Source organism: Ctenopharyngodon idella, chromosome 18, assembly GCF_019924925.1.
Source record: "Ctenopharyngodon idella isolate HZGC_01 chromosome 18, HZGC01, whole genome shotgun sequence".
In the NCBI taxonomy this organism is placed as follows: Eukaryota; Metazoa; Chordata; class Actinopteri; order Cypriniformes; family Xenocyprididae; genus Ctenopharyngodon; species Ctenopharyngodon idella.
The window spans coordinates 131,714-156,839 of NC_067237.1; the positions used below are offsets into that span (position 1 = coordinate 131,714).

General features: G+C 41.5%; 1 protein-coding gene, 1 long non-coding RNA gene and 38 other non-coding genes across 40 annotated transcripts; 38 read left to right on the forward strand and 2 right to left on the reverse strand.

Annotated features, from left to right (window-relative positions):
* Window positions 1-443: 443 nt before the first annotated feature.
* Window positions 444-9,854, reverse strand: LOC127499472 (fibulin-7). The gene is made up of 8 exons (XM_051869821.1): window positions 9,712-9,854; window positions 6,586-6,745; window positions 6,294-6,464; window positions 3,156-3,281; window positions 2,256-2,441; window positions 1,742-1,879; window positions 1,520-1,655; window positions 444-1,442 (listed from the first exon to the last, which is right to left on the reverse strand). Exons 1-8 carry the CDS (start codon window positions 9,805-9,807, stop codon window positions 1,082-1,084), a joined length of 1,374 nt encoding a protein of 457 aa, XP_051725781.1. The 5' UTR covers window positions 9,808-9,854; the 3' UTR covers window positions 444-1,081.
* Window positions 9,855-11,895: 2,041 nt separating this feature from the next.
* Window positions 11,896-11,967, forward strand: trnaw-cca (transfer RNA tryptophan (anticodon CCA)). The gene has a single exon. It is a non-coding gene; the product is annotated as a tRNA-Trp (tRNA).
* Window positions 11,968-12,053: 86 nt separating this feature from the next.
* trnaw-cca (transfer RNA tryptophan (anticodon CCA)) lies at window positions 12,054-12,125 on the forward strand. The gene has a single exon. It is a non-coding gene; the product is annotated as a tRNA-Trp (tRNA).
* Window positions 12,126-12,887: 762 nt separating this feature from the next.
* trnaw-cca (transfer RNA tryptophan (anticodon CCA)) lies at window positions 12,888-12,959 on the forward strand. The gene has a single exon. It is a non-coding gene; the product is annotated as a tRNA-Trp (tRNA).
* Window positions 12,960-13,045: 86 nt separating this feature from the next.
* Window positions 13,046-13,117, forward strand: trnaw-cca (transfer RNA tryptophan (anticodon CCA)). The gene has a single exon. It is a non-coding gene; the product is annotated as a tRNA-Trp (tRNA).
* Window positions 13,118-13,360: 243 nt separating this feature from the next.
* Window positions 13,361-13,432, forward strand: trnaw-cca (transfer RNA tryptophan (anticodon CCA)). The gene has a single exon. It is a non-coding gene; the product is annotated as a tRNA-Trp (tRNA).
* Window positions 13,433-13,910: 478 nt separating this feature from the next.
* Window positions 13,911-13,982, forward strand: trnaw-cca (transfer RNA tryptophan (anticodon CCA)). The gene has a single exon. It is a non-coding gene; the product is annotated as a tRNA-Trp (tRNA).
* A 470-nt stretch (window positions 13,983-14,452) lies between these two features.
* trnaw-cca (transfer RNA tryptophan (anticodon CCA)) lies at window positions 14,453-14,524 on the forward strand. Its single transcript has one exon. It is a non-coding gene; the product is annotated as a tRNA-Trp (tRNA).
* An 86-nt stretch (window positions 14,525-14,610) lies between these two features.
* trnaw-cca (transfer RNA tryptophan (anticodon CCA)) lies at window positions 14,611-14,682 on the forward strand. The gene has a single exon. It is a non-coding gene; the product is annotated as a tRNA-Trp (tRNA).
* A 564-nt stretch (window positions 14,683-15,246) lies between these two features.
* trnaw-cca (transfer RNA tryptophan (anticodon CCA)) lies at window positions 15,247-15,318 on the forward strand. The gene has a single exon. It is a non-coding gene; the product is annotated as a tRNA-Trp (tRNA).
* A 128-nt stretch (window positions 15,319-15,446) lies between these two features.
* Window positions 15,447-19,985, reverse strand: LOC127499851 (uncharacterized). Its single transcript, XR_007926207.1, has 2 exons — window positions 19,757-19,985; window positions 15,447-15,543 (listed from the first exon to the last, which is right to left on the reverse strand). It is a non-coding gene; the product is annotated as an uncharacterized LOC127499851 (long non-coding RNA).
* On the forward strand, window positions 16,081-16,152 carry trnaw-cca (transfer RNA tryptophan (anticodon CCA)). The gene has a single exon. It is a non-coding gene; the product is annotated as a tRNA-Trp (tRNA).
* trnaw-cca (transfer RNA tryptophan (anticodon CCA)) lies at window positions 16,479-16,550 on the forward strand. Its single transcript has one exon. It is a non-coding gene; the product is annotated as a tRNA-Trp (tRNA).
* Window positions 16,720-16,791, forward strand: trnaw-cca (transfer RNA tryptophan (anticodon CCA)). The gene has a single exon. It is a non-coding gene; the product is annotated as a tRNA-Trp (tRNA).
* trnaw-cca (transfer RNA tryptophan (anticodon CCA)) lies at window positions 17,178-17,249 on the forward strand. The gene has a single exon. It is a non-coding gene; the product is annotated as a tRNA-Trp (tRNA).
* On the forward strand, window positions 17,494-17,565 carry trnaw-cca (transfer RNA tryptophan (anticodon CCA)). The gene has a single exon. It is a non-coding gene; the product is annotated as a tRNA-Trp (tRNA).
* On the forward strand, window positions 17,651-17,722 carry trnaw-cca (transfer RNA tryptophan (anticodon CCA)). Its single transcript has one exon. It is a non-coding gene; the product is annotated as a tRNA-Trp (tRNA).
* Window positions 18,200-18,271, forward strand: trnaw-cca (transfer RNA tryptophan (anticodon CCA)). Its single transcript has one exon. It is a non-coding gene; the product is annotated as a tRNA-Trp (tRNA).
* trnaw-cca (transfer RNA tryptophan (anticodon CCA)) lies at window positions 18,511-18,582 on the forward strand. Its single transcript has one exon. It is a non-coding gene; the product is annotated as a tRNA-Trp (tRNA).
* Window positions 18,825-18,896, forward strand: trnaw-cca (transfer RNA tryptophan (anticodon CCA)). Its single transcript has one exon. It is a non-coding gene; the product is annotated as a tRNA-Trp (tRNA).
* trnaw-cca (transfer RNA tryptophan (anticodon CCA)) lies at window positions 19,461-19,532 on the forward strand. The gene has a single exon. It is a non-coding gene; the product is annotated as a tRNA-Trp (tRNA).
* Window positions 19,986-20,053: 68 nt separating the features above from the next.
* trnaw-cca (transfer RNA tryptophan (anticodon CCA)) lies at window positions 20,054-20,125 on the forward strand. The gene has a single exon. It is a non-coding gene; the product is annotated as a tRNA-Trp (tRNA).
* Window positions 20,126-20,209: 84 nt separating this feature from the next.
* On the forward strand, window positions 20,210-20,281 carry trnaw-cca (transfer RNA tryptophan (anticodon CCA)). Its single transcript has one exon. It is a non-coding gene; the product is annotated as a tRNA-Trp (tRNA).
* An 86-nt stretch (window positions 20,282-20,367) lies between these two features.
* trnaw-cca (transfer RNA tryptophan (anticodon CCA)) lies at window positions 20,368-20,439 on the forward strand. Its single transcript has one exon. It is a non-coding gene; the product is annotated as a tRNA-Trp (tRNA).
* Window positions 20,440-20,525: 86 nt separating this feature from the next.
* trnaw-cca (transfer RNA tryptophan (anticodon CCA)) lies at window positions 20,526-20,597 on the forward strand. The gene has a single exon. It is a non-coding gene; the product is annotated as a tRNA-Trp (tRNA).
* Window positions 20,598-20,682: 85 nt separating this feature from the next.
* On the forward strand, window positions 20,683-20,754 carry trnaw-cca (transfer RNA tryptophan (anticodon CCA)). The gene has a single exon. It is a non-coding gene; the product is annotated as a tRNA-Trp (tRNA).
* Window positions 20,755-21,230: 476 nt separating this feature from the next.
* On the forward strand, window positions 21,231-21,302 carry trnaw-cca (transfer RNA tryptophan (anticodon CCA)). Its single transcript has one exon. It is a non-coding gene; the product is annotated as a tRNA-Trp (tRNA).
* Window positions 21,303-21,388: 86 nt separating this feature from the next.
* trnaw-cca (transfer RNA tryptophan (anticodon CCA)) lies at window positions 21,389-21,460 on the forward strand. Its single transcript has one exon. It is a non-coding gene; the product is annotated as a tRNA-Trp (tRNA).
* Window positions 21,461-21,546: 86 nt separating this feature from the next.
* Window positions 21,547-21,618, forward strand: trnaw-cca (transfer RNA tryptophan (anticodon CCA)). The gene has a single exon. It is a non-coding gene; the product is annotated as a tRNA-Trp (tRNA).
* A 73-nt stretch (window positions 21,619-21,691) lies between these two features.
* On the forward strand, window positions 21,692-21,763 carry trnaw-cca (transfer RNA tryptophan (anticodon CCA)). The gene has a single exon. It is a non-coding gene; the product is annotated as a tRNA-Trp (tRNA).
* Window positions 21,764-21,847: 84 nt separating this feature from the next.
* On the forward strand, window positions 21,848-21,919 carry trnaw-cca (transfer RNA tryptophan (anticodon CCA)). Its single transcript has one exon. It is a non-coding gene; the product is annotated as a tRNA-Trp (tRNA).
* A 729-nt stretch (window positions 21,920-22,648) lies between these two features.
* On the forward strand, window positions 22,649-22,720 carry trnaw-cca (transfer RNA tryptophan (anticodon CCA)). The gene has a single exon. It is a non-coding gene; the product is annotated as a tRNA-Trp (tRNA).
* Window positions 22,721-22,806: 86 nt separating this feature from the next.
* Window positions 22,807-22,878, forward strand: trnaw-cca (transfer RNA tryptophan (anticodon CCA)). The gene has a single exon. It is a non-coding gene; the product is annotated as a tRNA-Trp (tRNA).
* Window positions 22,879-22,951: 73 nt separating this feature from the next.
* On the forward strand, window positions 22,952-23,023 carry trnaw-cca (transfer RNA tryptophan (anticodon CCA)). Its single transcript has one exon. It is a non-coding gene; the product is annotated as a tRNA-Trp (tRNA).
* An 84-nt stretch (window positions 23,024-23,107) lies between these two features.
* Window positions 23,108-23,179, forward strand: trnaw-cca (transfer RNA tryptophan (anticodon CCA)). The gene has a single exon. It is a non-coding gene; the product is annotated as a tRNA-Trp (tRNA).
* A 722-nt stretch (window positions 23,180-23,901) lies between these two features.
* On the forward strand, window positions 23,902-23,973 carry trnaw-cca (transfer RNA tryptophan (anticodon CCA)). The gene has a single exon. It is a non-coding gene; the product is annotated as a tRNA-Trp (tRNA).
* Window positions 23,974-24,058: 85 nt separating this feature from the next.
* On the forward strand, window positions 24,059-24,130 carry trnaw-cca (transfer RNA tryptophan (anticodon CCA)). The gene has a single exon. It is a non-coding gene; the product is annotated as a tRNA-Trp (tRNA).
* Window positions 24,131-24,216: 86 nt separating this feature from the next.
* Window positions 24,217-24,288, forward strand: trnaw-cca (transfer RNA tryptophan (anticodon CCA)). Its single transcript has one exon. It is a non-coding gene; the product is annotated as a tRNA-Trp (tRNA).
* Window positions 24,289-24,849: 561 nt separating this feature from the next.
* Window positions 24,850-24,921, forward strand: trnaw-cca (transfer RNA tryptophan (anticodon CCA)). Its single transcript has one exon. It is a non-coding gene; the product is annotated as a tRNA-Trp (tRNA).
* Window positions 24,922-25,006: 85 nt separating this feature from the next.
* trnaw-cca (transfer RNA tryptophan (anticodon CCA)) lies at window positions 25,007-25,078 on the forward strand. The gene has a single exon. It is a non-coding gene; the product is annotated as a tRNA-Trp (tRNA).
* The last annotated feature ends 48 nt before the right edge of the window (window positions 25,079-25,126 follow it).

A 25,126-nucleotide genomic window follows, 5' to 3' on the forward strand; every position in this document is an offset into this window, starting at 1 on the left:
ATCTAAGAACAAATGATCTATGGGAATAAATTGGTTTGGGTTAGATTCAGCTGAGGAGAGGATGTGCACCTTACGCTTTGCTTGAACCTATTGTGTTTTTTAAATGTCAGACAAAGAGAGCAGGCCGAAACGGACTACAGTAAAGAAGATCCTTCTGGCCATCTTGCCTTTGTATTTATATCATATATTGTACAAAAGTTTGATTTTCATGAATAAAAATTTAAATTAAGAAATGACTCATTTGGTGTGTGTGTGTGTGTGTGTGTGAGTGTGTCTGTTAGTGTGTGAGTCTGTGCTCCACTGTGCTCTGTTTTAGTGTCTGATTCTTTTTTAAAAGTCACTTAAAACTGTGAAATGGACTTAAACTGTATATTTTGGAGTCACATGACATTATGTTCAGGTGATTGGCTTCTGCCTGAAATGTTTTAAACTCAGCAGTGAGGAATTTCCTGCTTTCCACCTACATTTTTAGATGGCCAAGATTAACTGCGTGAGTACAATATAATTCAGAGGCAACTTTGAGCAAATTCCAAATTTTTATTACTTTAATCTGTGGACAGCCCTGAAGACATGAACATGATTAATGACAAAAAGATGCAAGCATTAAAATGAAAAGGTACATCTATAGGAAGATACTTATCATTTATTGGTCTAATGGCTAAAAATAAATATTAGCTCAGTTTAGAGGACTGCTCTCTCAATGACTCAAACTACAACACAGACTACAGAGGATTATGGTCCCACTTATATTAATTATGTTGTATGACACAACTATATTCATTATTATATGTCCAACTACAGACACACGTTTGGCTTTAAGCAAAGTAAAAATAGGTTATGACTGTACCAGTGATTGTTGCTGGTTCTGATCCTCTGATTTGATTGGTCAAGCAGTGTGAGCGGTGCAGAGTGAAACTGACCACAAAATGCTGTGAGAAACTCTCTTCTCACATACTCTGTTTCAATCTCTGTGTCGTATGATGACAAACAAAGCTTGATACTTCTTTTGGGACATTTGTTTGGTGAAGAACAAATGCAAGGATGCCAGATTTCTTGTTGATATTAATTCTTTAACCAAACTCTAAAACTCATATGGTGAGACAAAAATTGTAATTTTGGTTATGTAACGCCCCAGCAGTTCTCTCCTCTCCAGTTCGCTCATCTCCACCTCTATGTCCAGTGTGGCGGGACCCTGTACCGGACTGGTCAGCAGCAGTTCGCCCGTCTGACGATCGGAGCGCTGCACAGTAAAATAGCGTCGACCGCGGCCTCCCAGTAATGCAAACCGAAGCGTGTCTCCTATCATTCTCACCGCCGACACGCGGAATATGACCCGCGGAGCAGAGAGGTTGGACACCACAGACATGTGATGGTAGGACACAGAGTTCGGCGCCCGAGAGCAAGGCCGGCTGTCCGTGGGGCAGGGGTTCCTCTCACAGCGCCTGCTCGGAGAAAGCACGTTTTTCACATGTTTCTTTGTTTTTTGTTTTAAATAAAAGTGCTTTGTACACTTGCTTACGTTGGAGAGGTTTTAACATAGGTGGCGTTCCGTATCTGTGGACACTCCACTTTAACGCACTGAAAACCCCCGTAGGTGTTGATGCAGAGCTGGTCGCGCGTGCAGTTGTTCTGCCTGGATCCACACTCGTCAATATCTGAAAGTAAACACAGAAGAACAGGATCAGAATAAAATCCAGACCATAGTGTTTTCCAAGTGCATCTTTTGCTATTAATGAATGACCTTTGCAGTTCCGGCCATCACGGGTCACGTTGTAACCGACAGGGCAGGTGCATCGGTAGCCGCCAGCAGTGTTAACACACGCGTGTAAACACAAACGGCCCGCCTGCCCAGTGTGGAACAGTTTACACTCATCAATGTCTAGGAAAAAACATACAGAAACATCCAGGAATGAGCAGGTTGAAACAAACATGTCATTGGATGGAAGAACAACATTTCTGTCCCTACTGAAAGGATCAGCATAGCTGGTCCCAAAGACATAGACCAAAACATCACAAGCTGGCGAAGAATAAAGTGGCGGGAGTAGCCATGGAAGATAGAAATGAGCCATCTGTCATCGAAGACCCTTCGCAACGCCACCAGCTGCATTGGCTGCTAAAATTAATGGGAGAAATGGGAGATCAGCCTGGACCAGCATGGGTCTTTTTAGCTGAGATTTCGATCTTTGACAGCTAATAAACAGTGATTGTGTATAACTTGAGTGTTTTTGGTTACAGTAATCATTGAAGAAACGTACCTGTGCAGACGCTGTTCTCGCGGCCGGAGATGGTGAACCCCGGCTCACAGGTGCAGTGGGTCGTGCCCTGAACCTGGCTGCATTTCGGCTGACGGAGGAAAGCAGATGTGTGGGTCAGAGGAAAGGAGGAGGCCGCCGCAGCTCCGCCGCCAACGACAGGTGACGTGTTCATTATATTGACAAAAACTGCAGAGAGATTCAGATTTCAAGAGCAGGTAAATTGTTATTTCTGCACCACAGAGACAATCGTAAGATTTCAGCATGAATCCTAAGATTTATGGTTCATGCTTGACACATCTGAGTGCACATGCTAAAAATGTATAGAAACAATGATCAATAACATTAAATAGAATAATGTTAAAAGTACTCAACGAGGAATAGTCAAACAATACACTGATGTTTAAAAAATGTACTAAATCAAGTGTCTGACTTGAGGGAATGATAATTAATAATTAAATAATTAAGTTAAAATGTGTTTTTGTGCAAGTATTGAAACAAACAAGAACTTGCAAAAGCATACACTTGTGAAATGGATTGAGATTTTTTAAATGTTATGTAATATGTGTGCTCTAAGGTGAAGATTTATAACTTCCCAGACTGTGTTCTCAGACACCCCTGATCCCAGATGAAAGACTTCTGAATCCGCCCAAAAATAATCTCAAACAGCGTTTGTCTGAGGAATATGAACTGATGTTAGCCATATGTGATGTGTAACAGGATCATATCTCATCTTTGATTGATCAGCAGACATATCTTTAGGCTTTTTTCGGCATGTGGAGATTGGACATAAGCTTTAAATTGATTTTTGATGGTATAAAAGCGTTTTAAAGTTTTGTAAAACTTTTCTGAACAGAGCCTATAAATGTGCTCCAAAAAGCTTCCGATCAAATGCAAACCAACATGTCGGTGTTGGAGACTGGCAGGTAGGTCCAGCCCAGCCCTTGGCACAGAAACAGCTGAATCCATTGACTTCATCTGTACAAGTTCCTCCGTTGGCACAAGGTGATGAAAGACACTCGTCGATATCTGAGAGAGGAGAGAAAGTCAGTGAGAATTCAAATTCTAGAAGCAAAACCATTACAGAGAAGGGAAAGTTGCTGTAAGCAATGTAATCCAGTCAGATTATTTTTTGCTTGAGTCTAGTGCTGTCACAGAGATGTGCGTTTTCTCACTGCTTCAGTGATACACTATATGGACAAGAGTCTGTTGACACTGGAAGTCCCTATGATGACATTCTAGACAATTCTGTGCTTCAACAGTTTGGGGAAGGTTGTTTTCTGCTCCAGCATGTCAACGCTGCTGTGCACAAAGCAGAGTTCATATACATGTGGTTTACTAAGTCTGGTGTGGAAGAACTTGGCTGGCCTGAACAAAACCCAGAGAATCTCACCAAACACCTTCAGGATTAACTGGAAAACCAACTGCGAGCCCTTGACCTCACTGATGGTGTTCGAATGGGAACAAATACATGTTCAATGTCTATTGGAAGAATGGAAGCTGTTATAGCAGTAAAGGGAGGAATTCATGCTTTTGAAATTAAATATTTGACAAGACACAAGAGGCAGTCTCTTGTGATTAGGCCTCGCTCATCTCAGAGGTGTTCAGCAGGGGTTCAGGTCTGGGCTGTGCAGGCCAGTCAAGCTCTTCCCCAGTAAACCCTTTCGTTATGGACCTCGTTTTGTGCACAGTAGTATTAACATGTCGGAAAAGCAAAGGCCCTCCAAAATCTGCTGCAACAAAGATTCAAACAAAAACTCTAAACTTTTAGAAGGGAGTGTCCACATACTCAAATTTGCCCCTATTTGGGTGTGAGCAAAAACACGCTGTTTTTGTGTGTGTCCCTTTAAATGCAAATCCAGAAGAGGGCGTAGCTATAACAGCTCGCGCTTCGGTCGCTCAACAACAACAAAGCTGGAGAATCTCACGCAGCCAAAATGAGGATTGTCAATAACGGTGTTCAGCCTTACATTGTTCAAACCGGAGTCGACACTGATGGAGAGACTCAGGAAGAAGTTACAACTTTTAGAATGAAACTGGATGTTTCTGAATGGTTAGTGGATAAATTTATGTAGTTGCTGTGGAGTTGATTCAACTCATCCACTAGCATGTGCCGTCATGTTAATCTTTTTTCATTGAATTGACTCTCGTTTGTGAAGCAGTCCGGCGTAAAATGTTGGCATGTCAACAACACTCTACTACAACAACTCTTCCTCTTGTCTAAAGCAGCCCAACATGGCCCCGCCCCCTTTGTTGCGTATTCTCGGGGGCGGGGTTTATGTAAATTTTAGGGTTAGTGATTACCCAGGAAGAAGCTTGTTGTAGTCCCTACCAGCCGTTTGTTGTAGTCCTTAAACAGAGAATTCTGTAAAAGAAATATCTCCCTTTGCACTGAACTTTGAGTGTCGTAACTTTGTAGATGTTGTTTATGCTCAAACAGCAACATTACACACTAACTAAAGTTAAAAATTGTGAAATCATAATCAACCACCCCTTTAAATACAAATGTAAAAGTAATGGTGTGTTCAAGTCACTTTCGTCAGATCAGATGGCGGTGTACCTTCTCTTAATTAAGTACACAAAAATACAGCAAGGATTTTAACTTATACTTCTTCTAGAAAATAAAAAACAAAGAATGTGCATCAGGTGTGTTTTGCTTTTTTATGTTTTTAATTAACTTATGAAGCCACTTCATCGTTGCATATTATTTTGTTATATTACAATGCTATCATATTTTGTGCAGGCAGTTAGCTTGCTTCGTTGTAAATAGAAAACCTGACAATATCACTACTAAATACCTTTAAGTATTGTGGTATTCTGCCATGTTTCTCACTGACACAACCCCCATCTCATAAACTTCGGGGCTTAAAGAATATCCCGAGCTTCCAGCTTGTATAAACGACAATGTGGTAGTGTCCATGTGCGTTCAACTTGTAAATACGATCTTTCTTCATGACTTGAACGCAACATAATATAAAACTACGGACTATTTATTTTGAGACGTTTACAGGTTTTCTCTAGTGTGGAACAGAAAGTTAGTTCTGATGACAGAGAAGATGGTAGGTTTCCACCAGCCGTTTGTAAGATCTTAAATTCAAACTAGGGTTCACACAAGGGACGTACAAACTACTACTCCATAGTTTAAAGGGTATTTAAATAGATTACTCAAAAATGACAATTCTGGCACTCACCCACATGTCGTTCCAAACCTGCATGACTTTTTTTCTTCTGTGGAGCACAAAATAATATATTTTTAAAAAATATAGTTGTTGTTTTGTTTAGTTTTTTGACCATACAATAGAACCCATCTTTTGTGTTTTACAGAAGAAAAAAATGCATACAGGTTTGGAACAGCATGAGGTTGAGTACATCAGAACTCTTTGGCCCTGTTTCCACCTGGTATTAAGATGCGTTTTGGTCGATCGGATCACAAGTAGATGATGCTAAATACAGGTGTAAACTTGGTCTAAAACATTTTGAGCTTGTCCACTTTCGACCACTTCCAGAGGTAGTCGAAAACGAATTAGACCGGATTGCTTTCGTAGTGTAAACGCTCATGTGGTTAAATGTATTCGAACAGCGCAAAAGACTGCCTACTCTCCGCCTGCTGACCTAATGTGTAAACACTGTGGGAAACGCTCTAACCAGACAGGATTTGAACTTTGTCGGCTGAAGACCCAAGTTTGGTTTGAAGACGAAAAACGTACCAAGCACAATGTTTTCTCACCATTCTCATCACGTTCATATGTAAATTGCGAGAGCTTATTGTGTCCATTAGATCAAAACATCTAAAAAAAAACAAAAATTTATTTACCCGCCCATAGACCTTCCCTTCGAAGAAATCAGGACAGAAGTGGTTGAAAGTAGTCAAAAGAGACGGATTACAATACTAGGTGGAAATGGGAATGTGTCTCCCTCATCTACTTGTGATCCAATCGACCAAAACGCATTTTATTACCAGGTGGAAACAGGGCCTCAGAGACAGATGTGATTGAGGAGGATTTAGATACACAGAATAAAGGACTGTTTCGCTCCTGACACCTTTGCAGACAGGCTGCTGACCGCTCCAGCTGAGTGAGTCTTTACACTGTCGCGTCTCTGAGCCCACCAGCTCATAGCCCACGTCACAGAGGAAGTGCACTTCATGGCCAGGGAACAGAGTTTTCCCCAGCTTTCTGCCATTAACAGGAGTGTCCAGGTTAGGGCAAGTGACTGTGGAAGATAAAAAAAAAAAGGGTAGACACTTTAAATTAAGAGTTATGTTAAGAGTTTCTTTAAATTAAATTAAGCATGTGTGCCATGTGTTATTCAGTTAGACCTGTCATTTACTTACAGTTCTTTGGTTTATTGGGCAGACGTGTGACTCTGTCATGCAGTAGGTTGAGTTTCTTCCTCAAAGTACGAAGACTCTGCATGTATGAAGCTTCCTGTGATGAAAGCAGTTTCTGAGCCTGTTGAATTGAGTTCTGTAGGTCTTGCTTACTGGGACAGTCCTGAGAAAACACGCGTACTACCATCATGGTCGCAGAATTTACTCTCAACTTACTGTTTTTGCATAATATGTTCAGATCCATACGGTAGGATCCAGTACAGTAAAAACAGGCTGTGGTGCCTAAAACAAATGACACACAATTTTTTGTTATATTTCATGAAGAATCCACAAGACCCCTCACTCAACAAGCGAACCGGACACCAGGGTATCTGTGGAATCACTCCCAGAACCGGCCCTCTGGTTATCATAGCAGCAAAGAAACATCATCAAGATAAGACTGTTTTATGACTCAAAGGAAACTAAACTTCATTCACTCTTAAACAGACAAATAAGCCCTTTTTATTCCAATGCATCATATATAAGCACTTGAGAATGAATGGAAATTTCGGTTTCACCATCTCATGATATGTTAGTTTGTAATGTATTAAGAAAAGAATTGTAATGCATTACTAACTCCGGTAACTCTGCCCATAGTAATATTATAAGAATATTGAAAGTTTTACTCTTAACCTCCAAAAATACAACTGATTGGCTCTCTTACCTCCTGTTTAAAGATCACTGTCTAAGAACACAAAGGTTCAGATTTGCGCCAGGATGCGGCTTATCTTTTCATTCATCAAAGACCCTCAGCATCAGTCTGGTTCTCTCTCTCATCAATACAACTTCCAGCTAAGATCAACTGAAGCCTCAATAAATTGCAGCAGGACAATCTCTTTTGAGACATGCAAGTATCAAGCTTAGTCTTATTAATTTATGACCTACCCCTTTTCACTAAGATGTGCTAAAATGAAAGAATTGATGATTTTGTTCTGCTGTTGATCTGCTAAATTCCAAATTTTGCCATAAAATCATGCTTTTATTCTCTAATCTATTTTACCTTTAACCATCTTACAGTGCTAATTCATGTTCGTATATGTTATAATAGTTTAAGTGTTTAGTTTTATAATCACTTTGGCACTCATTTCAGAACCTGGTTACACTTTATTTTGATGGTCCACTTCAGACATTCTACTAACTTTGCAAATACATGTCAACTAACTCTCATTAGAGTATTAGTACACTGTTAGGTTAGTCTTGTGGCTTCGTCCACGGGTTCTCTTTACAAGGGCCAGCATACACAGAGTAATGACAAATCTGAAAACATGGTCTGGAAAAGTGGAACATGGGACCCTAGAAAGAGTGCCTGAATAACAATGATGAAGAAATATTAGATCCCTAGATAATGACATCCAATTGGTTCATGTTCCACAGTAATTGGTGTCAATGGATCTCATTATTGTGAAACTTTCATGATCTAAGCATGGAATATTGTTTTCCAGTTTCATTAAAACTATGCAATAAGAGTGACGCAACAGTTATCATTTTGAGCAGTTGTTTCAAATGATAGTTAGATCATTGTAATGAAATGAATAGAATAGACAGTCATCTCAGATGTAATGTGTGAATTGCATTTTGAAATGCTAATACATTGATGTTACTTCTGTTATTGCATATTAAAGAAGACTGTCAAACATTGCAAATGTAAACACACACAATCTGCCGATCCGTCTGTCCATCCATTGATCAATATGACCTGTGTAATCTGTATAATATTTCTTTTAATCTAAAAGCTTCTAAAATCATTTAAAAATGTCGAGCCAATGTCAAACATTGTCTTGACAAACTTTCCTTTTCTAGTTTCTTTTTTTAGTGTAGTGACACAGATATGGCACACACGCAGAGTTCCACTCTGATGAGGTCATCTGGAGCCTGTGACCTCTGACCTGCTGCTCTGAATGTGTATTATGGGATTATGGCCATAAATGCAGACTGCTCAAATGTCCAGTTTGTATACAAAGATTACAGTGGAGAGTACAGAAATGTGGCTGGTTCTTGATCTTGTGGATTGTCATCCAATATGACCTTGAATTTTGCTACTTTGAGATCCTACCAAACCCTCTATGGTTTGAGTTCTGCAGCATAAGGATTTTATACAGTATTTTATTTTGATAATCAACACACTCATGTGAATATTTCATTCTTAATCTGTTATTCATGATGATCAATTGTAACTTGAATGTAAGATGATCCTTCCCTCTCATTGGCTGTTACTGAGGGGACGGGCACTATGTTTTCCTTTTTTCATTTCATGTTTTCATCCTGCAAGTCTTATGGAAGCAGGATAAATATTTAAACTTCCTGTGAAAACACATGGTTAACTGATAGAGCACCAGTGTTGGAGACACATTAGTTGAGAGGGGCAGTAACAGAAGCTGTTGATGTTGATTTTAACAGTGTTCTCTTTAAGGGCACATCAGAACATTCCATGTTGTTTATCTTCAAATCCCTCTGAATACTCTGAATAGAGTGGTTGTGTAGACTAGTGCAGTACTACAGAAAAACAAATGTGCAACAGTCACACAGTAACCCTACAGTCTGTCAGACTTTTCACTATTTTGTTTCAAGATTTTATATTTCCCCTATTTCAAAGACAAGAACTTAAAAATATAGGGCCTTTTTTCGGTATATTTTATCATAATGGGAAAAAAAACTTGACTGGTGCTGCTGTTAGGCTTTCTATAAATTCAGATAAAATCAGATGCATTTACACTGAAACATACTTTTGCAATAGCTTATGAATAATTTGATATCATCATCTCGTTCTGTATTATAATAATAATAAGAGAGTGACCAAAATACAATGACGTACACAGGCGTTTAGCTTTAACCCTTGACCTACTACTCTGAATGAACTTCTTTGTACTGAAACATGATTTAAGCAAATTTAACATGATTTCTGCAGAACTGTTTCTTGTCATTAGACAGGTCTGTTAGTTGGCTTGCAGTAAATATCATACTGAACTTCTACTCTTTGCTCTTTTTCAGGTTACAAAATCTTAAATTATACAAAAACAAAGCACTATTTTTTCAAAGCAACACTTCTACTGTAGGTTCTGTTATTTATGGAACACAATGAATATCACTCACCTGAGCCAGCATGGTATAAACCTGACAGATAAATACTGAAAGGAGTACAGTGTATCTTCGATTCATCATCTTCATTGAATCGTTGAATGGATACATTGATTTTGTTAAATACTTTTGTGTAGTGGATTCTGTCAAGAAAATGCTGCGTTTCTGTTAAACTCCAAATTCATTACCGGCTCAGCACTAAAACACCCTCAAAATGAGACTGCTGCTGCAAGAGGATTTTTTGAAAACAAGGACAGGGCTTTCCCCCCCCCATAAACCACAGGTCAGTTGGAGTATTTACTGAACGGACAGAATTGAATAAGGACTTTCTAGTCAGGTGTTAAATCGGTTTCTTTAACTGTGTTTAGCATTGTTAGAGTCAACTTCTAACCTTACTTTGTGTTATTATGCATGATTCATTTCTCAGGCCCACAGTAAGAAATTGTTGGGCTCAGTACAAAATGTATACTCATATTTTATATCTGTATCCAATAATTAAAATACTTAAGGATTAATTAATTTCAGAGATATATTTAGCATTTACTCATATGATTGAAAAATGCCCTGATAACCCTTTTATTGAAGCCTATCCCTTTTCAGAAATAACACATAACAAGGGATAACAATATACTTTTGGAATAATTTAGAATAATTCAAAAAGACATGGCTCAAAGCAGAATTCAAAGATGGAGAGAAACAATCATGGACAATCATGTCAGAAGGTTGTGTGTTCAAATCACGTCGAGGTCAAATACTCTCTTTGTGTGCAAAGCTTTCGTGAAAATCAGGAATACTTACGACTCAAAATATGAGATAACCAGGACCTTGTGGTGCAACAGTAGCACATCTGAGTACAGATCTGAAGGTTGTATGTTCAAATCACATCGGGGTTAAACACCCCCTTCTTTGTATGAAAGACTTTTGTGAAAATCAGGAATCCTTATAGCTAGACCCTACAACAAGTTCAGCAACGGAACATCTGCACAGGGCCTTGTGGTGCAACGGTAGCGCGTCTGACTCCAGCTCAGAAGGGTCAGATTTCTTTCCACTCTTACTCTGTTCTTCGAGTTCATGAAACAATGTAGTTGTAAAAATTAGCTGAGCAAAACATTTGACACCCCAGGCCTCGTGGTGCAACGGTAGCGCGTCTGACTCCAGATCTGAAGGTTGCGTGTTCAAATCACGTCAGCGTCAGGTTTCTTTTCACATTTACTCTGCTGTTCCAGTTCAGGAAACAATCTAGTTGTAAAAATTAGCTGTTCAAATCATTGCGTGTTCAAATCACGTCGGGGTCAGATTTCTTTCCACTCTTACTCTGTTGTTCGAGTTTATGAAACAATGTAGGTGTAAAAATTAGCTGAGCAAAATATCAAACAGATTTCTTTTCACATTTACTCTGCTGTTCCAGTTCAGGAAACAGTCTAGTTGTAAAAATTAGCTGAGCAAAATGTGAGATTACCTGGACCTCGTTGCAGAGCATTAGCGTGTCTGACTCCCGATCAGAAGGTTGCGTGTTCAAATCACATCGGGGTCGGGTTTCTTTTCACATTTACTCTGCTGTTCAAGTTCAGGAAACAATTAAGTTGTAAAAATTAGCTGAGCAAAATATGAGATAACCAGGACCTCATAGCGCGTCAGTCTCCAGATGAGAAGGTTGTATGTTCAAATCACGTTGGGGTCAGAGTTCTTTCCACTTTTACTCTACTGTTCGAGTTCATGAAACAATCAAATTCAGAAGGTTGCGTGTTCAAGTCACGTTGGGGTAAGATTTTTTTTACACTTTTACTCTGTTGTTCGAGTTCTGGACACAATCTAGTTGTAAAAATTAGCTGAGCAAAATATGAAATAACCAGGACCTCATAGAGCGTTAGACTCCAGATCAAAAGGTTGCGTGTTCAAATCACGTCGGGGTCAGATTTCTTTTCACATTTACTCTGCTGTTCGAGTTCATGAAACAATCAGATCAGAAGGTTGCATGTTCAAATCACATCGGGGTCAGAGTTCTTTCCACTCTTACTCTGTTCTTCGAGTTCATGAAACAATCTAGTTGTAAAAATTAGCAGAGCAAATCATTTGACACCCTGGGCCTCGTGGCGCAACAGTAGCGCGTCTGACTCCAGATGTCCATTTACTTTGCTGTTCCAGTTCAGGAAACAATCTAGTTGTAAAAATTAACTGAGCAAAACATTGGACAACCGGGACCTCGTGGCGCAACGGTAGCGCGTCTGACTCCAGATCAGAAGGTTGCGTGTTCAAATCACGTCGGGGTCAGAGATCTTTCCACATTTACTTTGCTGTTCCAGTTCAGGAAACAATCTAGTTGTAAAAATTAACTGAGCAAAACATTGGACAACCGGGATCTCGTGGCGCAACGGTAGCGCGTCTGACTCCAGATCAGAAGGTTGCGTGTTCAAATCACGTCGGGGTCAGATTTCTTTCCACATTTGCTCTGCTGTTCCAGTTCATGAAAAAAAAAAGTTGTAAAAATTAGCTGAGCAAAACATTCATGAAACAATCAGATCAGAAGGTTGCGTGTTCAAATCATGCCGGGGTAAGGTTTTTTTTTTTTTTTTTACACTTTTACTCTGCTCTTCGAGTTCTTGACACAATCTAGTTGCAAAAATTAGCTGAGCAAAACATTAGACAACCAGGACCTCGTCGAGAGCGCGTCTGAGTCCAGATCAGAAGGTTGCGTGTTCAAGTCACGTCGGGGTCAGATTTCTTATCACATTTACTCTGCTGTTCAAGTTCAGGAAACAATTAAGTTGTAAAAATTAGCTGAGCAAAATATGAGGTAACCAGGACCTCGTTGCAGAGCAGTAACTCCAGATCAGAAGGTTGCGTGTTCAAATCACGTCGGGGTCAGATTTCTTTCCACTCTTACTCTGTTGTTCGAGTTCATGAAACAATGTAGGTGTAAAAATTAGCTGTGCAAAATATGAAACAGATTTCTTTTCACATTTACTTTGCTGTTCCAGTTCAGGAAACGATCTTGTTGTAAAAATGAGCTGAGCAAAATGTGAGATAACCAGGACCTCGTTGCAGAGCATTAGCGTGTCTGACTCCCGATCAGAAGGTTGCGTGTTCAAATCACATCGGGGTCAGATTTCTTTCTACGTTTACGAGTTCTGTTCGAGTTCAGGAAACAATCAAGTTGTAAAAATTAGCTGAGCTAAAATTGAGGTAACCAGGACCTCGTGGCGCAACGGTAGCGCGTCTGACTCCAGATCAGAAGGTTGCGTGTTCAAATCACGTCGGGGTCAGAGATCTTTCCACATTTACTTTGCTGTTCCAGTTCAGGAAACAATCAAGTTGTAAAAATTAGCTGAGCTAAAATTGAGGTAGCCAGGACCTCGTGGCGCAACGGTAGCGCGTCTGACTCCAGATCAGAAGGTTGCGTGTTCAAATCACGTCGGGGTCAGATTTCTTTCCACATTTACTCTGCTGTTCAAGTTCATGAAACAATCAAGTTGTAAAAATTAGCTGAGCTAAATGTGAGATAACCAGGACCTCGTTGCAGAGCATTAGCGCGTCTGACTCCAGATCAGAAGGTTGCGTGTTCAAATCACGCCGGTGTCAGAGTTCTTTCCACTTTCCTCTTCTTTTCAAGTTCATGAAACAATCAAGTTGTAAAAATTAGCTGAGCTAAAAATGAAATAACCAGGACCTCGTGGCGCAACGGTAGCGCGTCTGACTCCAGATCAGAAGGTTGCGTGTTCAAATCACGTCGGGGTCAGATTTCTTTTCACATTTACTCTGCTGTTCAAGTTCATGAAACAATCAAGTTGTAAAAATTAGCTGAGCTAAACGTGAGATAACCAGGACATCGTGGCGCAACGGTAGCGCTGCTGACTCCAGATCAGAAGGTTGCGTGTTCAAATCATGTTGGGGGTCAGATTTCTTTTCACATTTACTCTGCTGTTCCAGTTCAGGAACCAATCTAATTATAAAAATTAGCTGAGTTAAATATGAGATAAACAGGACCTCGTTGCAGAGCAGTAACTCCAGATCAGAAGGTTGTGTGATCAAATCACGTCGGGGTCAGATTTCTTTCCACTCTTACTCTGCTGTTCGAGTTCATGAATCAATCAGATCAGAAGGTTGCGTGTTCAAATCACGTCGGGGTCAGATTTCTTTCCACTCTTACTCTGTTCTTCGAGTTCATGAAACAATCTAGTTGTAAAAATTAGCTGAGCAAATTGTTTGACACCCTGGGCCTCGTGGCGCAACGGTAGCGCGTCTGACTCCAGATCAGAAGGTTGCGTGTTCAAATCACGTCGGGGTCAGATTTCTTTTCACATTTACTCTGCTGTTCCAGTTCAGGAACCAATGTAGTTGTAAAAATTAGCTGAGCAAAGCATGAGATAACCAGGACCTTGTGGCGGTAGCGCGTCTGACTCCAGATCAGAAGGTTGCGTGTTCAAATCACTTCAGGGTCAGATTTCATTCCACGTTTATTCTGCTGTTCCAGTTCAGGAAACAATCAAGTTGTAAAAATTAGCTGAGCAAAATATGAAATAACCAGGACCTCATAGAGCGTTAGACTCCAGATCAAAAGGTTGCGTGTTCAAATCACGTCGGGGTCAGATTTCTTTTCACATTTACTCTGCTGTTCGAGTTCATGAAACAATCAGATCAGAAGGTTGCATGTTCAAATCACATCGGGGTCAGAGTTCTTTCCACATTTACTTTGCTGTTCCAGTTCAGGAAACAATCTAGTTGTAAAAATTAACTGAGCAAAGCATTGGACAACCGGGACCTCGTGGCGCAACGGTAGCGCGTCTGACTCCAGATCAGAAGGTTGCGTGTTCAAATCACTTCAGGGTCAGATTTCATTCCACATTTATTCTGCTGTTCCAGTTCAGGAAACAATCTAGTTGTAAAAATTAGCTGAGCTAAAATTGAGGTAACCGGGACCTCGTGGCGCAACGGTAGCGCGTCTGACTCCAGATCAGAAGGTTGCGTGTTCAAATCACGTCGGGGTCAGATTTCTTTCCACTCTTACTCTGCTGTTCGAGTTCATGAATCAATCAGATCAGAAGGTTGCGTGTTCAAATCACGCTGGGGTAAGATTTTTTTTTTTTACACTTTTACTCTGCTGTTCGAGTTCTTGACACAATCTAGTTGTAAAAATTAGCTGAGCAAAACATTGGACAACCAGGACCTCGTCGCGGAGCAGTAGCGCGTCTGAGTCCAGATCAGAAGGTTGCGTGTTCAAATCACGTCGGGGTCAGATTTCTTTCCACATTTATTCTGCTGTTCCAGTTCAGGAAACAATCAAGTTGTAAAAATTAGCTGAGCAAAATATGAAATAACCAGGACCTCATAGAGCGTTAGACTCCAGATCAAAAGGTTGCGTGTTCAAATCACGTCGGGGTCAGATTTCTTTTCACATTTACTCTGCTGTTCGAGTTCATGAAACAATCAGATCAGAAGGTTGCATGTTCAAATCACATCGGGGTCAGAGTTCTTTCCACATTTACTTTGCTGTTCCAGTTCAGGAAACAATCTAGTTGTAAAAATTAACTGAGCAAAACATTGGACAACCGGGACCTCGTGGCGCAACGGTAGCGCGTCTGACTCCAGATCAGAAGGTTGCGTGTTCAAATCACGTCGGGGTCAGATTTCTTTCCACATTTGCTCTGCTGTTCCAGTTCATGAAAAAAAAAAGTTGTAAAAATTAGCTGAGCAAAACATTCATGAAACAATCAGATCAGAAGGTTGCGTGTTCAAATCATGCCGGGGCAAGGTTTTTTTTTTTTTTTTTACACTTTTACTCTGCTCTTCGAGTTCTTGACACAATCTAGTTGTAAAAATTAGCTGAGCAAAACATTAGACAACCAGGACCTCGTCGAGAGCGCATCTGAGTCCAGATCAGAAGGTTGCGTGTTCAAGTCACGTCGGGGTCAGATTTCTTATCACATTTACTCTGCTGTTCAAGTTCAGGAAACAATTAAGTTGTAAAAATTAGCTGAGCAAAATATGAGGTAACCAGGACCTCGTTGCAGAGCAGTAACTCCAGATCAGAAGGTTGCGTGTTCAAATCACGTCGGGGTCAGATTTCTTTCCACTCTTACTCTGTTGTTCTAGTTCATGAAACAATGTAGGTGTAAAAATTAGCTGTGCAAAATATGAAACAGATTTCTTTTCACATTTACTTTGCTGTTCCAGTTCAGGAAACGATCTAGTTGTAAAAATGAGCTGAGCAAAATGTGAGATAACCAGGACCTCGTTGCAGAGCATTAGCGTGTCTGACTCCCGATCAGAAGGTTGCGTGTTCAAATCACATCGGGGTCAGATTTCTTTCTACGTTTACGAGTTCTGTTCGAGTTCAGGAAACAATCAAGTTGTAAAAATTAGCTGAGCTAAAATTGAGGTAACCAGGACCTCGTGGCGCAACGGTAGCGCGTCTGACTCCAGATCAGAAGGTTGCGTGTTCAAATCACGTCGGGGTCAGATTTCTTTCCACTCTTACTCTGTTGTTCTAGTTCATGAAACAATGTAGGTGTAAAAATTAGCTGTGCAAAATATGAAACAGATTTCTTTTCACATTTACTTTGCTGTTCCAGTTCAGGAAACGATCTAGTTGTAAAAATGAGCTGAGCAAAATGTGAGATAACCAGGACCTCGTTGCAGAGCATTAGCGTGTCTGACTCCCGATCAGAAGGTTGCGTGTTCAAATCACATCGGGGTCAGATTTCTTTCTACGTTTACGAGTTCTGTTCGAGTTCAGGAAACAATCAAGTTGTAAAAATTAGCTGAGCTAAAATTGAGGTAACCAGGACCTCGTGGCGCAACGGTAGCGCGTCTGACTCCAGATCAGAAGGTTGTGTGATCAAATCACGTCGGGGTCAGATTTCTTTCCACTCTTACTCTGCTGTTCGAGTTCATGAATCAATCAGATCAGAAGGTTGCGTGTTGAAATCACGTCGGGGTCAGATTTCTTTCCACTCTTACTCTGTTCTTCGAGTTCATGAAACAATCTAGTTGTAAAAATTAGCTGAGCAAATTGTTGACACCCTGGGCCTCGTGGCGCAACGGTAGCGCGTCTGACTCCAGATCAGAAGGTTGCGTGTTCAAATCACGTCGGGGTCAGATTTCTTTTCACATTTACTCTGCTGTTCCAGTTCAGGAACCAATGTAGTTGTAAAAATTAGCTGAGCAAAGCATGAGATAACCAGGACCTTGTGGCGGTAGCGCGTCTGACTCCAGATCAGAAGGTTGCGTGTTCAAATCACTTCAGGGTCAGATTTCATTCCACATTTATTCTGCTGTTCCAGTTCAGGAAACAATCAAGTTGTAAAAATTAGCTGAGCAAAATATGAAATAACCAGGACCTCATAGAGCGTTAGACTCCAGATCAAAAGGTTGCGTGTTCAAATCACGTCGGGGTCAGAGATCTTTCCACATTTACTTTGCTGTTCCAGTTCAGGAAACAATCAAGTTGTAAAAATTAGCTGAGCTAAAATTGAGGTAACCAGGACCTCGTGGCGCAACGGTAGCGCGTCTGACTCCAGATCAGAAGGTTGCATGTTCAAATCACGTCGGGGTCAGATTTCTTTCCACATTTACTCTGCTGTTCAAGTTCATGAAACAATCAAGTTGTAAAAATTAGCTGAGCTAAATGTGAGATAACCAGGACCTCGTTGCAGAGCATTAGCGCGTCTGACTCCAGATCAGAAGGTTGCGTGTTCAAATCACGTCGGGGTCAGATTTCTTATCACATTTACTCTGCTGTTCAAGTTCATGAAACAATCAAGTTGTAAAAATTAGCTGAGCTAAACGTAAGAAAACCAGGACATCGTGGCGCAACGGTAGCGCGTCTGACTCCAGATCAGAAGGTTGCGTGTTCAAATCACGCCGGTGTCAGAGTTCTTTCCACTTTCCTCTTCTTTTCAAGTTCATGAAACAATCAAGTTGTAAAAATTAGCTGAGCTAAAAATGAAATAACCAGGACCTCGTGGCGCAACGGTAGCGCGTCTGACTCCAGATCAGAAGGTTGCGTGTTCAAATCACGTCGGGGTCAGATTTCTTTTCACATTTACTCTGCTGTTCAAGTTCATGAAACAATCAAGTTGTAAAAATTAGCTGAGCTAAACGTGAGATAACCAGGACATCGTGGCGCAACGGTAGCGCGTCTGACTCCAGATCAGAAGGTTGCGTATTCAAATCACGTCGGGGTCAGATTTCTTTTCACATTTACTCTGCTGTTCCAGTTCAGGAACCAATCTAATTATAAAAATTAGCTGAGTTAAAAATGAGATAAACAGGACCTCGTTGCAGAGCAGTAACTCCAGATCAGAAGGTTGTGTGATCAAATCACGTCGGGGTCAGATTTCTTTCCACTCTTACTCTGCTGTTCGAGTTCATGAATCAATCAGATCAGAAGGTTGCGTGTTCAAATCACGTCGGGGTCAGATTTCTTTCCACTCTTACTCTGTTCTTCGAGTTCATGAAACAATCTAGTTGTAAAAATTAGCTGAGCAAATTGTTTGACACCCTGGGCCTCGTGGCGCAACGGTAGCGCGTCTGACTCCAGATCAGAAGGTTGCGTGTTCAAATCACGTCGGGGTCAGATTTCTTTTCACATTTACTCTGCTGTTCCAGTTCAGGAACCAATGTAGTTGTAAAAATTAGCTGAGCAAAGCATGAGATAACCAGGACCTTGTGGCGGTAGCGCATCTGACTCCAGATCAGAAGGTTGCGTGTTCAAATCACTTCAGGGTCAGATTTCATTCCACATTTATTCTGCTGTTCCAGTTCAGGAAACAATCAAGTTGTAAAAATTAGCTGAGCTAAAATTGAGGTAACCGGGACCTCGTGGCGCAACGGTAGCGCGTCTGACTCCAGATCAGAAGGTTGCGTGTTCACATCACGTCGGGGTCAGATTTCTTTCCAAATTTGCTCTGCTGTTCCAGTTCATGAAAAAAATAAGTTGTAAAAATTAGCTGAGCAAAACATTGGACAACCAGGACCTCGTTGCGGAGCAGTAGCGCGTCTGACTCCAGATCAGAAGGTTGCGTGTTCAAATCTCGTCGGGGTCAGAGATCTTTCCACATTTACTTTGCTGTTACAGTTCAGGAAACAATCTAGTTGTAAAAATTAACTGAGCAAAACATTGCTCAGTGGACCTCGTGGCGCAACGGTAGCGCGTCTGACTCCAGATCAGAAGGTTGCGTGTTCAAATCACGTCGGGGTCAGATTTCTTTCCACTCTTACTCTGCTGTTCGAGTTCATGAATCAATCAGATCAGAAGGTTGCGTGTTCAAATCACACTGGGGTAAGATTTTTTTTTTTTACACTTTTACTCTGCTGTTCGAGTTCTTGACACAATCTAGTTGTAAAAATTAGCTGAGCAAAACATTGGACAACCAGGACCTCGTCGCGGAGCAGTAGCGCGTCTGAGTCCAGATCAGAAGGTTGCGTGTTCAAATCACGTCGGGGTCAGATTTCTTTCCACATTTATTCTGCTGTTCCAGTTCAGGAAACAATCAAGTTGTAAAAATTAGCTGAGCAAAATATGAAATAACCAGGACCTCATATAGCGTTAGACTCCAGATCAAAAGGTTGCGTGTTCAAATCACGTCGGGGTCAGATTTTTTTTCACATTTACTCTGCTGTTCGAGTTCATGAAACAATCAGATCAGAAGGTTGCATGTTCAAATCACATCGGGGTCAGAGTTCTTTCCACATTTACTTTGCTGTTCCAGTTCAGGAAACAATCTAGTTGTAAAAATTAACTGAGCAAAACATTGGACAACCGGGACCTCGTGGCGCAACGGTAGCGCGTCTGACTCCAGATCAGAAGGTTGCGTGTTCAAATCACGTCGGGGTCAGAGATCTTTCCACATTTACTTTGCTGTTGCCAGTTCAGGAAACAATCTAGTTGTAAAAATTAGCTGAGCAAAACATTCATGAAACAATCAGATCAGAAGGTTGCGTGTTCAAATCATGCCGGGGTAAGGGTTTTTTTTTTTTTTACACTTTTACTCTGCTGTTCGAGTTCTTGACACAATCTAGTTGTAAAAATTAGCTGAGCAAAACATTAGACAACCAGGACCTCGTCGAGAGCGCGTCTGAGTCCAGATCAGAAGGTTGCGTGTTCAAGTCACGTCGGGGTCAGATTTCTTATCACATTTACTCTGCTGTTCAATTTCAGGAAACAATTAAGTTGTAAAAATTAGCTGAGCAAAATATGAGGTAACCAGGACCTCGTTGCAGAGCAGTAACTCCAGATCAAAAGGTTGCGTGTTCAAATCACGTCGGGGTCAGAGATCTTTCCACATTTGCTTTGCTGTTCCAGTTCAGGAAACAATCAAGTTGTAAAAATTAGCTGAGCAAATTGTTTGACACCCTGGGCCTCGTGGCGCAACGGTAGCGCGTCTGACTCCAGATCAGAAGGTTGCGTGTTCAAATCACGTCAGGGTCAGATTTCTTTTCACATTTACTCTGCTGTTCCAGTTCAGGAACCAATCTAATTATAAAAATTAACTGAGCAAAACATTGCTCAGTGGACCTCGTGGCGCAACGGTAGCGCGTCTGACTCCAGATCAGAAGGTTGCGTGTTCAAATCACGTCGGGGTCAGATTTCTTTCCACATTTGCTCTGCTGTTCCAGTTCATGAAAAAAAAAAGTTATAAAAATTAGCTGAGCAAAACATTGGACAACCAGGACCTCGTGGCGCAACGGTAGCGCGTCTGACTCCAGATCAGAAGGTTGCATGTTCAAATCACGTCCGGGTCAGATTTCTTTCCACATTTACTCTGCTGTTCAAGTTCATGAAACAATCAAGTTGTAAAAATTAGCTGAGCTAAACGTAAGAAAACCAGGACATCGTGGCGCAACGGTAGCGCGTCTGACTCCAGATCAGAAGGTTGCGTGTTCAAATCACGCCGGTGTCAGAGTTCTTTCCACTTTCCTCTTCTTTTCAAGTTCATGAAACAATCAAGTTGTAAAAATTAGCTGAGCTAAAAATGAAATAACCAGGACCTCGTGGCGCAACGGTAGCGCGTCTGACTCCAGATCAGAAGGTTGCGTGTTCAAATCACGTCGGGGTCAGATTTCTTTTCACATTTACTCTGCTGTTCAAGTTCATGAAACAATCAAGTTGTAAAAATTAGCTGAGCTAAACGTGAGATAACCAGGACATCGTGGCGCAACGGTAGCGCGGCTGACTCCAGATCAGAAGGTTGCGTGTTCAAATCACGTCGGGGTCAGATTTCTTTTCACATTTACTCTGCTGTTCCAGTTCAGGAACCAATCTAATTATAAAAATTAGCTGAGTTAAATATGAGATAAACAGGACCTCGTTGCAGAGCAGTAACTCCAGATCAGAAGGTTGTGTGATCAAATCATATCCGGGTCAGATTTCTTTCTACGTTTACGAGTTCTGTTCGAGTTCATGAAACAATCAGATCAGAAGGTTGCGTGTTCAAATCACGTCGGGGTCAGAGATCTTTCCACATTTGCTTTGCTGTTCCAGTTCAGGAAACAATCAAGTTGTAAAAATTAACTGAGCAAAGCATTGCTCAGTGGACCTCGTGGCGCAACGGTAGCGCGTCTGACTCCAGATCAGAAGGTTGCGTGTTCAAATCACGTCGGGGTCAGATTTCTTTCCACATTTGCTCTGCTGTTCCAGTTCATGAAAAAAAAAAGTTATAAAAATTAGCTGAGCAAAATATTGGACAACCAGGACCTCGTGGCGCAACGGTAGCGCGTCTGACTCCAGATCAGAAGGTTGCGTGTTCAAATCACGTTGGGGTCAGATTTCTTTCCACATTTACTCTGCTGTTCAAGTTCATGAAACAATCTAGTTGTAAAAATTAGCTGAGCTAAAATTGAGGTAACCGGGACCTCGTGGCGCAACGGTAGCGCGTCTGACTCCAGATCAGAAGGTTGCGTGTTCACATCACGTCGGGGTCAGATTTCTTTCCAAATTTGCTCTGCTGTTCCAGTTCATGAAAAAAATTAGCTGAGCAAAACATTGGACAACCAGGACCTCGTAGCGGAGCAGTAGCGCGTCTGACTCCAGATCAGAAGGTTGCGTGTTCAAATCACGTCGGGGTCAGAGATCTTTCCACATTTACTTTGCTGTTACAGTTCAGGAAACAATCTAGTTGTAAAAATTAACTCAGCAAAACATTGCTCAGTGGACCTCGTGGCGCAACGGTAGCGCGTCTGACTCCAGATCAGAAGGTTGCGTGTTCAAATCACGTCGGGGTCATATTTCTTTCCACTCTTACTCTGCTGTTCGAGTTCATGAATCAATCAGATCAGAAGGTTGCGTGTTCAAATCACGCTGGGGTAAGATTTTTTTTTTTTTACACTTTTACTCTGCTGTTCGAGTTCTTGACACAATCTAGTTGTAAAAATTAGCTGAGCAAAACATTGGACAACCAGGACCTCGTCGCGGAGCAGTAGCGCGTCTGAGTCCAGATCAGAAGGTTGCGTGTTCAAATCACGTCGGGGTCAGATTTCTTTCCACATTTATTCTGCTGTTCCAGTTCAGGAAACAATCAAGTTGTAAAAATTAGCTGAGCAAAATATGAAATAACCAGGACCTCATAGAGCGTTAGACTCCAGATCAAAAGGTTGCGTGTTCAAATCACGTCGGGGTCATATTTCTTTCCACTCTTACTCTGCTGTTCGAGTTCATGAATCAATCAGATCAGAAGGTTGCGTGTTCAAATCACGCTGGGGTAAGATTTTTTTTTTTTTACACTTTTACTCTGCTGTTCGAGTTCTTGACACAATCTAGTTGTAAAAATTAGCTGAGCAAAACATTGGACAACCAGGACCTCGTCGCGGAGCAGTAGCGCGTCTGAGTCCAGATCAGAAGGTTGCGTGTTCAAATCACGTCGGGGTCAGATTTCTTTCCACTCTTACTCTGTTCTTCGAGTTCATTAAACAATCTAGTTGTAAAAATTAGCTGAGCAAATTGTTTGACACCCTGGGCCTCGTGGCGCAACGGTAGCGCGTCTGACTCCAGATCAGAAGGTTGCGTGTTCAAATCACTTCAGGGTCAGATTTCATTCCACATTTATTCTGCTGTTCCAGTTCAGGAAACAATCAAGTTGTAAAAATTAGCTGAGCTAAAATTGAGGTAACCGGGACCTCGTGGCGCAACGGTAGCGCGTCTGACTCCAGATCAGAAGGTTGCGTGTTCACATCACGTCGGGGTCAGATTTCTTTCCAAATTTGCTCTGCTGTTCCAGTTCATGAAAAAAATTAGCTGAGCAAAACATTGGACAACCAGGACCTCGTAGCGGAGCAGTAGCGCGTCTGACTCCAGATCAGAAGGTTGCGTGTTCAAATCACGTCGGGGTCAGAGATCTTTCCACATTTACTTTGCTGTTACAGTTCAGGAAACAATCTAGTTGTAAAAATTAACTCAGCAAAGCATTGCTCAGTGGACCTCGTGGCGCAACGGTAGCGCGTCTGACTCCAGATCAGAAGGTTGCGTGTTCAAATCACGTCGGGGTCAGATTTCTTTCCACTTTTACTCTGCTGTTCGAGTTCATGAATCAATCAGATCAGAAGGTTGCGTGTTCAAATCACGCTGGGGTAAGATTTTTTTTTTTTACACTTTTACTCTGCTGTTCGAGTTCTTGACACAATCTAGTTGTAAAAATTAGCTGAGCAAAACATTGGACAACCAGGACCTCGTCGCGGAGCAGTAGCGCGTCTGAGTCCAGATCAGAAGGTTGCGTGTTCAAATCACGTCGGGGTCAGATTTCTTTCCACATTTATTCTGCTGTTCTAGTTCAGGAAACAATCAAGTTGTAAAAATTAGCTGAGCAAAATATGAAATAACCAGGACCTCATAGAGCGTTAGACTCCAGATCAAAAGGTTGCGTGTTCAAATCACGTCGGGGTCAGATTTCTTTTCACATTTACTCTGCTGTTCGAGTTCATGAAACAATCAGATCAGAAGGTTGCATGTTCAAATCACATCGGGGTCAGAGTTCTTTCCACATTTACTTTGCTGTTCCAGTTCAGGAAACGATCTAGTTGTAAAAATTAGCTGAGCAAAATGTGAAATAAGCAGGACCTTGTTGCAGAGCATTAGCGCGTCTGACTCCCGATCAGAAGGTTGCGTGTTCAAATCACGTCGGGGTCGGGTTTCTTTCCACATTTACTCTGCTGTTCAAGTTCATGAAACAATCAAGTTGTAAAAATTAGCTGAGCTAATCGTGAGATAACCAGGACATCGTGGCGCAACGGTAGCGCGTCTGATTCCAGATCAGAAGGTTGCGTGTTCAAATCATGCCGGTGTCAGAGTTCTTTCCACTTTCCTCTTCTTTTCAAGTTCATGAAACAATCAAGTTGTAAAAATTAGCTGAGCTAAATATGAAATAACCAGGACCTCGTGGCGCAACGGTAGCGCGTCTGACTCCAGATCAGAAGGTTGCGTGTTCAAATCACGTCAGGGTCAGAGATCTTTCCACATTTACTTTGCTGTTCCAGTTCAGGAAACAATCTAGTTGTAAAAATTAACTGAGCAAAACATTGGACAACCGGGACCTCGTGGCGCAACGGTAGCGCGTCTGACTCCAGATCAGAAGGTTGCGTGTTCAAATCACGTTGGGGTCAGATTTCTTTCCACATTTGCTCTGCTGTTCCAGTTCATGAAAAAAAAAAAGTTGTAAAAATTAGCTGAGCAAAACATTGGACAACCAGGACCTTGTTGCGGAGCAGTAGCGCGTCTGACTCCAGATCAGAAGGTTGCGTGTTCAAATCACTTCAGGGTCAGATTTCTTTCCACATTTATTCTGCTGTTCCAGTTCAGGAAACAATCAAGTTGTAAAAATTAGCTGAGCTAAAACTGAGATAACCAGGACCTCGTTGCAGAGCATTAGCGCGTCTGACTCCAGATCAGAAGGTTGCGTGTTCAAATCACATCGGGGTCAGAGTTCTTTCCACATTTACTTTGCTGTTCCAGTTCAGGAAACGATCTAGTTGTAAAAATTAGCTGAGCAAAATGTGAAATAAGCAGGACCTTGTTGCAGAGCATTAGCGCGTCTGACTCCCGATCAGAAGGTTGCGTGTTCAAATCACGTCGGGGTCGGGTTTCTTTCCACATTTACTCTGCTGTTCAAGTTCATGAAACAATCAAGTTGTAAAAATTAGCTGAGCTAATCGTGAGATAACCAGGACATCGTGGCGCAACGGTAGCGCGTCTGACTCCAGATCAGAAGGTTGCGTGTTCAAATCATGCCGGTGTCAGAGTTCTTTCCACTTTCCTCTTCTTTTCAAGTTCATGAAACAATCAAGTTGTAAAAATTAGCTGAGCTAAATATGAAATAACCAGGACCTCGTGGCGCAACGGTAGCGCGTCTGACTCCAGATCAGAAGGTTGCTTGTTCAAATCACGTCGGGGTCAGAGATCTTTCCACATTTACTTTGCTGTTCCAGTTCAGGAAACAATCTA